Consider the following 11167-nt stretch of genomic DNA (forward strand, 5'->3'; position numbering starts at 1 on the left):
GTGTGTGTGTGTGTGTACGGGTTTTTCCTACAACATGGGGTATATTTTGCAAAAAAAAAAAAGCAGCCAGGTGGGGACCGAAGTGAACCAAATGCATGTTACAGGTGTGGGGTTAGGTTTAGGACCAAGGTTTAGGTTAGTTTTAGGGTCAGGTAAGTTTCTGTGAGGTTAATTTTAGAGTATATGGTCAGGGTTAGGATATAAAGTCTAAAAAACATGAATGGAAGTCAATGGAAGGTCCCCACAGGGTCGAGAAACAAACGTGTGTGTGTGTGTGTGTGTGTGTGAAGTGTTTCATTAAGGAGACTCTAAATCAACACAGTGAAGGATGTCAGAACCTATCAGACAAGACAAATAGCTGAAACATCCGCTCATATTTTGGATTTATGTGTTTACAAATGTGCATATGTTGCCCACACACACCAAATCTGCCACATAAACAGATTTGAACATCAGTGCACATCAGGCAAAAGGAAGTTTCTTCCCGCTTCTGGGTGTAGCAGCTAAATAGTGGGTGGAAGAAAATTTGGATTTTTTTTTTAAGAGAGAAAAATAAAAATCCCTCTCAGTGATGACCTACTTTCACACAAGTAATCCTGCCTGAAAAGCAGCGAGCAGAGCTGAGCTCTAATTAAAATGGCTTCCAGGAGAGGTTCAGCAGCTGAGGTGGACACTAAAGTGMGACTGGTCAGTCTGATACTTAACATTAAAGATCAGAGAGGAGCTGAAAACAGACAGAGGGAACTCCTGTTACCGTTTACCTGTCTGATAAACAACAGGTTTATGTAGAGGGATGAGATGTGACACTTTGGCCTCAATAACCTGTCTCACCACTATGTGAAAAACAGAAAACTGCATCACTTTTTTTTTTCTTTTTTAGTAAATATTAGCACATTACAGAGCAGATATTATAAGTCAATAATTCCCTCTAGGACCAGCACCACCTCAGCTGAGCTGCTGGACATGGACCAATCTTTCTGCAACCTGAAGGCCACAGAGGAAACATCCACACAAAGAGATGAAAAACAATAAAGAGAGCATTCAAATCCTTTGACGTGAGGTTCTGTTAAAAAGTTTATGCATGAAAAMGATTTTATATATTGTTTAATTCTGACTCGATTGATGAGCTAACGGCTAGTCTAAGTGGAGCTAAGTGAACCGCTGTCATTTTAAAACATYTCCAAATTTCACAGCAGTTCAAACWAATTTTTTAAAACCTTTAGACAACTGATAAATCATCTCTGCTTAAATAYGATATTCCTGTCAGAGGTGCACCAGAACTGCTACAGCTAGCCRCTGTTGCTGATATTTGCACTAGTAAATAACTTCAGAATTCTGTGCAATTCACTTTTATGTGAAAGTGGTAGCATCGGAAAGTTATATAAAATAACAATTGTGTGAATTACTATGACGTTTTGTAGATTTTAGCTGCTTGGTCTCAGATTTTTATGTTATTAGTTTTACATTACACCAAGAGAAATTTTACAATCCCAAGAGAAATTTTACAATCTTTGCTGAAATTGCTCCGTGCTGCACCACTTTCCTTCTAAGTTTGATTCCAAAACAAACAATTCCATGTAAATATTGAGGTAAAACTAACGTCCACCTTGTCTCGCTTGGATCAGTTAGAATTTAACTCTAGTTCTCCAAACTGAGGCAGCTCAAAGAGTGACCTGAAACAGGTAAGATGTTCATTGTTCATAACATTTTCCAGCAGAACCTCATTTCAAATGATTGGAACGATCCCTATAAAGCAACGACTTGAAAACATAAAGCACCGAGTGTTTACACACAGAGACCCGTAATAATGCTCCCACCCACCTTACACCTAAATTCAAAACAACTGAGGTAGGGAAGACAATAAATTAGAACTAATATTAACATTAACGACACAAACAAATCATGATGGTTCAGTCACATACTGAGAGCAAACGGGCACCAAGTCCAGGTGTTGTGAGTTATCTTTCAATGAGGTTTAAGCCAAACGCACAGATGAACACTTTACATGATTCTCCAGTGTGCTCTGTATCGGAAAAGCCTCGTCAAAAAACAGTCCTTAATCCAGGAACGGGAGTCCCACAGAGACATGAGCAGACTCACGTCTCACTGTCTGAAACCTTGGTGAAAGAACAGAAGGACACTTTCATTTAAAACCAGGCTGCAGGCTGTGGTTTTCATGTCAGGTGACAAATTGTTTCCACCGCCAGGCTGATGCAGTTTATCTCCCGAACGGCACCACACCAGAATGGCACTTTCGAAGTTGGCAGTAAACAAAATCTGAAAGGCTTTTTCTTCCATCTCTCCTCCGGACTACATAATTCACCATTTTACTATCTAATCCACACCTTGATTGCCTCGGAAACTGCGACTGCATCGTCACATTCTGCCACTGGAAGGGGGCGTGGCTCACAGATCAGCTGACAAAGGATCCTCACACWCTTTGATCCTCACCTCTTCCTCCACACCTTTGACAGCCAGATCTTCACCGTCTTGTCACTGGAAGAGGAGGAGGAGAAGTGGAAGGATGAGTGAAGGAAAAAGAAACACACACAACAAAGAGGGGGAAAACAACACATCATCAATCAGGCACTCCTCCCTTTCAAAACAACTCATTTCACATCAGATGCAACACAAAGACGCAGACTTCAAAGTGCACTCCTCATTAAAGACCTTTCTGCACACCGACACTTCTCTCTGTGAAAAGTTTAATATGGTTATAACTCAGCATTAACATGGAGGCAACAAAGAGAGTTTGATCACCTTAGAGTCCACATTTAATGRTAAATCAGATAAAGATACTATCCAATAACACTGTCCAACAAAGTTACACTTAGCCAGATGTTAGAAGACGGCAAAGTGGTTTCAACGAAACATAACCATTTTATACGTTTATTTAATTCCTTGGTGGAACAAAAAGTCATATTTTCCCTCAGAGCGGAGCAACACTCWTAACAGCTAAATGAACAGAACGGAGCACAAAAAAGAAAAAAAAAACGGGAAAAGAATAAGAGTTAAAGGACTTGAGTTAAGAAAACAGAAAGTTGGGAAATATACACCAGCAGGAAGAAGTAAATGACTGGTAAAGAAAGTACCAGAGGAATGGAGGGTTGGTGAGCAGAGTACAGGCAATCATGGGAGGCTGGTGGCTCGGCCCTTGATGGCCAGGACCCGACGAGGAAGACACGGGGTCAAGCCTGGCACATAGTTCCACAGTTTCACCCTGCAGTCACTGAGGTCCAGGAGGAGGAGGCGSGGGAGGGGAAAAGACCAACAGGAAGGCAACGGTAAGAGAAAGGAGATAACTTTCAGAGACCAAAAGAAGGAACCATTTGGTCACAGAAAAAAGATGATAGGAGAATAGGAGACCATCACACAGAAACACAACAGTAAGGAGATGTTTTGTCACTCAAAGTGGACAGCTAAATAAGGAGAAATGAAAACAATCCAAATAAAAAAATAAAAAGCATCATTTTTATTTGCTGCAGCCAAATAATTAAAGGCTTCAGTGTGACACTTTCTCAGCAACTAGTATGTTCAATACCTTTCAAATACTTCGAATAACACAATTTCACAGAAATAAACCACTTGTATTGAACAGTTTACTCTTAACTTCACCAGCATAAGCTTAATAAAATAAGAATTTAACATTATTTAGTTCAAACTCAAACCTTTATATGTTCAGAAATGGAGGTTTCTTCTTGTTAAAATTGAGTTTTTTCCTTTCCACTGTCGCCAGTGTGATTCAATTCAATCAGCTGGCTTCCTTAGATTGATTGTTTTTTGYACAATGCCCTGAGATGATAGTTGTTGTGACTTGGYGCTATATAGATAAACAAATGAACTGAAATTACCTGCATTTTATGCACTCAAACCCWGGAGCAGCATGCTTTCTAATAAATGTTGTGCATTTGAGCAACTGAATCTGTGAGATAAAAAAACACTATTACTGCAGGTGTTACAGCTCATCACAAGGCAGCCTTATTGGTCTGAGATCAGGACTTGTGAGGAATCTCCAACTTGAGGTGGTGAACTCAGAAACCCTGACTCTTGAATACAAATTAAAGGTTTCATTATTTCAAACTCCTTGCTTCTAAAAAATCCTTTTATACATTGATCTCAAATGTAAAACCCAGTACAGAAGTGCTGTTTTGTGGCACTTTTCTAACTTACAGATCTGAAATAGCATGCTATTTGAGCATTTATTCATGTATAATACGATCTCATATATAATACGACCCCCCCTTTATTTAGCTTAAAAAGCATAAAAAATTTAATCCTCAAACTACCTCCAATTTCATACAGACTTCAAGATTTTTCAGCCTTTGCAGTCTTTATATACTGTATACAGTATATCAGTAAAATGATCATTGGACTGTTCATTTTATTTTAACAACAAATGTACTAAAAGGTATTTTGACAACAAATATACTGTATATCAGCTGTAGCAGCATCATATGAATTCTGGCATTTGGCACATAGTCCACCAGGATGCGCCAACACAAAAGTCAGAGACTTCACATGAGATTTTGTCCATCTTCTGGGGGAAAAGCAGATTACTTCCTACTCGCGAGCGCCCCCTCTGGTGGGGAAACGTTTTTTTCAGAGATACAAACTTTTTCAGAACACCTGTAGACGGCAGCCATTACAGACGAACATGTGTTTGTTGTTGTTCCAGCAGCGGCTCAGTCCCACGCTAATGTCATTAGTTTGCTATCATTACTGAGGTGCAGGACTGCCTTTTTTCCCACTTTTTTCACATCATGTTGCCTGCCTGGATCTGTTACTATCTTGCTCTGAAGCATGAAGGAGTGTCACAGGTAAGCTCGTTTCAACTGCTTTTGACGTCGTGGTCTTATTTCCGGACTCAGGCATTTTGTGAATGAAGCCGATATTTCAGTTAAAAAACATAAGTAAAAATATTTATCTGAGTATAGTACTACCCCCCAACTTTCTGGATGATTTTATGTATTTAATTTTACATATTATCCTTGAATAAATACGGTAATTTGTGGTAGACAAATGTAGGTTATTATGTCACTACTATTTACCTGGAMGCTGTGAAGATCTGTCTGGAGTTGGTGCATATGGCATTAATGGGGCTCTCGTGACCTCTGACCTCTCCTATGGGTGTGAAGTTTTCCACGTTCCACACTTTGAGCATGCCGCCCCGACAGGCGCTCAGCAGCATGGGCCGACCAGGTACRTAGGCCAGAGCGCACACCCAGTCCTTGTGAGCATTGGGGATTTGCTGAAAAATAAATAAATAAAAAAGCAGAAAGAGAAACACATTAGAAGAAGAAAAGMGCTCACGCTGCCTTCCATACATAAAAAAATAAACCAGCCGCATGTGTGCGTTATCTGGGTTGCTGCACTCTTTAAATAGCAGCAGATAAACATACATGTTTTATTTTTAATGAACAGATATTATCACGAGAATACCGCCTTTTTCCTTGAACGGAAAGTGCACTTTGTCGTTGCTAGGCAATGTTAAAGTACAAGTTTTTTTAAGACTGTTTTTAGATTCAGAGCCACAGTTATTCTTAGATTGCGTGTCTATGTGCTGTGTTTTACAACGACTTTAAAAGGAAATCATAAACTAAGAGTTCACATCACCACGAAGCTCTGGTTTATAAGAATTTGGCAAGGAATGAAAATAAAGGTGACAATTGGTGTTTTTTTCTGGCCAATTATTATTACTATTTTTAAATAAGACCTGTTCCAGTTTTATCCATTTCAAAATAAAGAACTATTTATTTCGGTTTGAATGTAATCTAACCCCCACAGGGAAATCTAGCGTGATGTTAAAGTTTTCATAATCTACAAATAAATTTTAACTACCTATTTCACATCACAGGGTTTTATGTCGACATGTAATTGGGTTTTTTTAAAGGATATTGGCAAATAAACACAAGACAGAAGCAGTGAAGCTCACGGTTATTTATCTGTAGGACAAGCTGGACGTGTTAAAGATTTATTTGGCTGAAACTATTGGACGATTTATGGGGTTCATCTGTGGGAAATCTTACCCATCAAATCTTTATATTTATTCCTACAGCAGGATTTCAACATGTTCTATTGATGTAGAGTAAAAAGGCTAAAGCTGACTAAATATCATGTCTTTTCAAACACATATTTATGAAATAAAATGGAAACTTCAAAATCTTTGTTTACATCCAGTTTGAATTAGGGGAAAACCCCTTACACTTTAACACTGTTTATAATATTTTATTAAGATATTTAACATACAAAAGTTCATATCAGCCACAACATGTTTTTTTAAGTTTATCTATTATTTCATACAGAAACATTTTCAGTTCAACCCAGATGGATTAACTTATAAATCTAATGATTTAACAGCAACATTCTGTTTAACTCAATTCAACATGATCCAAACTAATGTTCACCTTAAATTTAAAAGTGTTATTCTGCWTTGTTTTTTCATTAATGAAAAAATAATTAATTAAATATATCTTAATATGTTAAGGTATAAATCCATGTTTTCATTTTTAAGTAACTTAAGCAAAATTTGAGCCAAAAACATTTTCGGACATTACTCAAATTAGCCCTAAAACWCAACTTATTTCTACAAGTCTTGAATATATTCAGCGCATATTTAAAAATAAGATAATTCAAAAAGTGTTTATTCATTTTTTTACAGCAAAACTTGATAAACACAGAAGAGAAAGTGTTTTATTTTAATATCATCTTTAAAACAAAACTGGCTGTATATAAACTCTGTATCACTGCCTTGCATACCAAAAGTTTAAACAAAGATCTGACTCAATCTAGTTGCATTCTGAGGATGTGTTGTGGAGAACTCTCAGCTACCACCACAACCAATTTTAGCTCAGTATCTGTAAAMCTTGAGTTCCAGCCTTGTWTGTTTGCTAATGACGGTTAGCTGCAGTGGCCATCTTGAATCAAATTGTTAACAAAACACAAATGTACATTCAGTGATTTGGATGGTTTATGAGATCTTTTGGAAACAGTCAAACTCACACATATAGGGAATTACATGATCTCTTGCATTCATGACAAGGAGAACAATATAATCAAATGGATAAACATGCCTACAGATATTTGCTACTTGTTAAAAAGGTTAAAATCCACCCAAAATGTTAGACTTTGAGATTCAAATGATCAAATTCTCATTTTTACATCTTTAATGCAAACAGAATCATTCAAACATTTGGATCTGTTTAAACAGCATCATTTGATACATTGTTTCTTAAGAACTGAGCCCCTTTTTGAGTCTGGTAACTAACACAATGTCATTGTTAATTAGATCTTCTGAACTCTCAAAGCACAACATCATTTGAATTGTTGCCGTATCAAACACTTCAAACAGATTAGCTTTTCTCTGTGACTGTGAGCAGACCCGTGGCTGCTGGTCATGTGATACTGAAATCTATTTTCAAAGCTAAAAAGCACATATATTTCCCTCATGCTTGTCTTTCAGCTTCGATTGCCATCATAAGCTACTACGAGAGCTCTCCTATGTACTGAGCAGAAAAATGTTTTTTTWAATCAAACTACTTTTCCTTTTAGCATCATAAAGTACAAGCCTRAAAGAAGTGGAAAATCTGCAAATTGTTTCTTTAGTGTAAGTTTTGATGCRTCTTGCCATGGATATATATGTATATGTTAAAACATTGGTTATGACTGGGATTTTGCTGTGATTTAACTCAGCCATACTCCAGAGTAGAAATGCTGTTAAAACAGTAAACAAGTCRCAACATAATGAGTTATCACTGATATTAAAATGAGGGTGTACAGGGGTTAGACAATGAAACTGAAACACCTGGTTTTAGACCATAACATCCCTTTCAGACAGCTTCCTCCTGCGTCCACAGTTAATCCTGTTGGATGCGGTTGGTCCTTCWTGGTGGTATGTTGACATTACCCTGGATACCGTGGCTCTTGATACATCACAAAACCTTGATGTCTTGGTCACAGATGCTCCAGCAAGACGTGCACCAACAATTTGTCCTCTTTTGAACTCTGGTACGTTACCCATAATGTTGTGTACATTGTAATATTTTGAGCAAAACTGTGTTCTTAGCCTGCTAATTGAACCTTCACACTCTGATCTTACTGGTGCAATGTGCAATTAATGAATACTGACCACCAGGCTGGTCCAATTTAGCCATGAAACCTCCCACAGTCAAATGACAGGTGTTTCAGTTTCATTGTCTAACTCTAACCCCTGTATTTAGTGCTTTGAGCTGCTTCAACTTTTTTCAAATGCTTCACAAACAAACTCTTTTTACTTTCCGAGCTTTTAAATCTTATATGCATGGAGATGTAACCATTTTTATGGTCTTTCATCTTATTGTGCCTGACCACTGGAGGATTTACAAATTTCTCTTAGATCACCCTGGAGCACAAAGTGAGTACAAAAACTCTAATTCACTCAGATTTTTAAACTCAGAATTATTCATTCATTCATTCATTCATTCATTCATTCATTCATTCATTCATTCATTCATATTGGTTAGCACTGGGCTGTGATTTTAGGACCAATGTTGATTTAATGCATCAAGACTTGTCGTGGATGAAAGTCGAAGAAAGACTCATATAGTCTTCTTTTTTAGAAAGTTACAAAACACTTTTGACCTTTTTTCACCACTTCTACCCACTTTAGACAGACATGCTTCTGGTGTACCGTTTTCTTTACCCCTGCCAAGAACAAATGCAGTTTTGTATAGAGCTATTTCTTATTGGAATAAGTTGGCTTTGAACCTAACAATTTTAGAAATATACAATAAATTTATCTAAATGCAACATTACATTTTTTAATGATTCTTAAAATTCCAAAAAGTCCAATCCATTAAGCCAATAATTTAGTGATTTAACAGTGATTTTCCCTTGTGTTTCTTTTTGTATTGTATTTAGACATATTTGAGACATATTCTATTTTGCTGTTGTAAGTTGGTTTCTTTGGTTTAAGGTTTGCACTGGCTGTTTCTGATTTTGTTTTTTTTTTTACTGATWTTGTTTTATTGTTGATTGTATTGTTTTTGTTTTAATGTCTTTTATTTGGTGTGTTTTCAGCCTCAGGAAGAGTAGTCTCTACCTATGCAGAGACTGACGAGGACCCATTTAAATAAATAAATCAATAAAAACACTGTGCAAATATAAAAATGTACACATACAGTTAACAGAAGATCCTGTCAGTAGAAGAAGAAATCCTTCGATACAACTTATAGTTTACAAGCAGCAATTCTTTGTTTCAGGCTCAATTTCCTGTCTGTGACTCTTTGTCTGCCTGCTATATGCAATACACAAATCCTCATAAAATGCTGATGTGTGTTAAATATTCAGGCAGTAGCTGCATTGGCGCCTTTCAACATGTCTTCAGGTTCTAGTTCTGGTTGTTAATTGTTAATGATCTTTGTTTATTTTGGCAGCATCAGTAGGCCTCCCAACCATCTAAATCCAAAGAGAGAATAAAAATGACAACTTTATGTGTTTTTCTGTTGCAGATCTTTAATCTTATCCTTTTAATCTCACAACTGCTCTACTCCAATAAGATCCACAATGGACTTCTTTGTTTATTGTTCAATTTAATGCTTGTGTTGACAATCTTATGCAGGAACCTAGAAATATACAAAAGTTCATGAAATAGTTTAACAGTGTTAGGGACAAAGGTAAATGTGGTGTACATGTTCTGATAAGCTGATACTTTTTATTTATTTATTTTTTGTCATGTACCAATTAAAGTTTTAGGCTTGGAAAAGTTGAAGAACAAAATGCAACAGGACTTGCACACAGAAAAACAAATAAATTACGTTTTCCACACTTTCTGTAACACCTTTCCACTTTCTTTGCAACACCTCAACAGGAACACCAGTTACATAAGCTCTTCAGAAAGCTGGCAAAAATATGTTTCAAATTGTTTTGGGAAACTATATAAAGATATTCATAGTGAAGAAAAGGACTAAACTACAGCACACAGTAATTATGAGCATACTGCTTCACATATCCCTTAAGGACAAACACAAGCAAGAATGAATTTTATTGTGGTGGTCAGAGCCGAGTACCCCACCCCCCCAGCTGTAATCCGGAGGAGTTTAGAGTCTACTGTAATATATTCTATTACACCCAAAGCCACAATTTGATCCCATTATATAATTATATGGAGACCACTGAGCTGGAGAGGCTGCAAAATAGATTGTGCTGGCTGCTCCACAAAATGTGGTTAAGGTCATATCGCGCAGTCCGCAGCGGAGACCGAGCTGATTTAATTCCAGCTTTGAAAAGAGATAATTACAACCCGTGTGCTCGTTTTGTCTGTTCCGATAAACAAATGCCAAACAGAAGAGATGCAAAAACAAACTGAGAAAGTACTGCAAATGCAAATGAGCGAGCCGCATCCACCCACGAGCTGCAACATTATGCATTATTAACATATGCGGGCAACAGAAGATGTACAGGAGACACCACGATATGCAACACAAGGAGTTTCTTCACAGGTGCTTGTAGCTGAGGTGAGACTGGGCTCTAACTATCTGCCGCTGGCTCGCTGCCTTCCTGTCACATTACACATAACAACACACCGCCGACTCCCTCACCAGAGCAAGCACTCTGTGTAAAGGAGGCACGAAGGAACACTCGGGTGGCAGGGAGCTGCCCACCAGCAGAGCAGACAACCAGCAGCACAACTTTTCATTGTCATCACTGAGCCGCTTGCAGATGAGGAGAAAACCATCGTCTCCACCAGCGTCTGCAAAGAGACTGTGATCTAGACTGGATTTAGGACAAGTCCTGTTTGAGYAATATTCAAGAAAATACCAGCTATTCATCTGTAGTGTACATTTCAATCATATCTTCTCTTATTCAAATTATCTTTAAGAAAATTTCACAATAAGAGTTTGACAGAATTAGCATTTCATTTTGTTTTGTTTTTTTAATTATGCCTGACAGGAAGTCCAGATAAAATATGACTTTTGTCCTGACAAAGAAAATGAAAGCAGGTGACTTTTTTTATCAAATGAGCAAAAAATGTGAAACAATGCTGCAAAAATTCATGAGGCATGAAACTGTTATGAATAATAATAAAAAAAAAAGCATCAAAGATAAGGATAAAAAAATCAGTGTTCACAAACTAGGTTAGAAATCATTCGTTTTTAATATCAGCTTCCTGAGTGTCTAATACTGTTCAGTC

General features: G+C 37.3%; 1 protein-coding gene across 5 annotated transcripts in view; it reads right to left on the reverse strand.

The window, feature by feature from the left end:
* Window positions 1-219: 219 nt before the first annotated feature.
* kif21b (kinesin family member 21B) overlaps window positions 220-11167 on the reverse strand; it is a 71923-nt gene continuing 60975 nt past the window's right edge. For 3 of the 5 annotated variants that reach the window (XM_014002102.1, XM_014002103.1, XM_014002101.1), the window contains 3 exons: window positions 5049-5248; window positions 3093-3229; window positions 220-2496 (listed from right to left, as the gene is read on the reverse strand). In XM_014002102.1, coding sequence (XP_013857556.1) covers window positions 3130-3229; window positions 5049-5248 — 300 coding nt within the window. In that variant the 3' untranslated portion in view covers window positions 220-2496; window positions 3093-3129. The remainder of the gene's footprint in view (window positions 2497-3092; window positions 3230-5048; window positions 5249-11167) is intronic. The other 2 variants (XM_014002105.1, XM_014002104.1) reach the window with 1 other exon arrangement.

The sequence above is a fragment of the Austrofundulus limnaeus genome, unplaced genomic scaffold (genome assembly GCF_001266775.1).
Source record: "Austrofundulus limnaeus strain Quisiro unplaced genomic scaffold, Austrofundulus_limnaeus-1.0 Scaffold11, whole genome shotgun sequence".
NCBI lineage: Eukaryota > Metazoa > Chordata > Actinopteri > Cyprinodontiformes > Rivulidae > Austrofundulus > Austrofundulus limnaeus.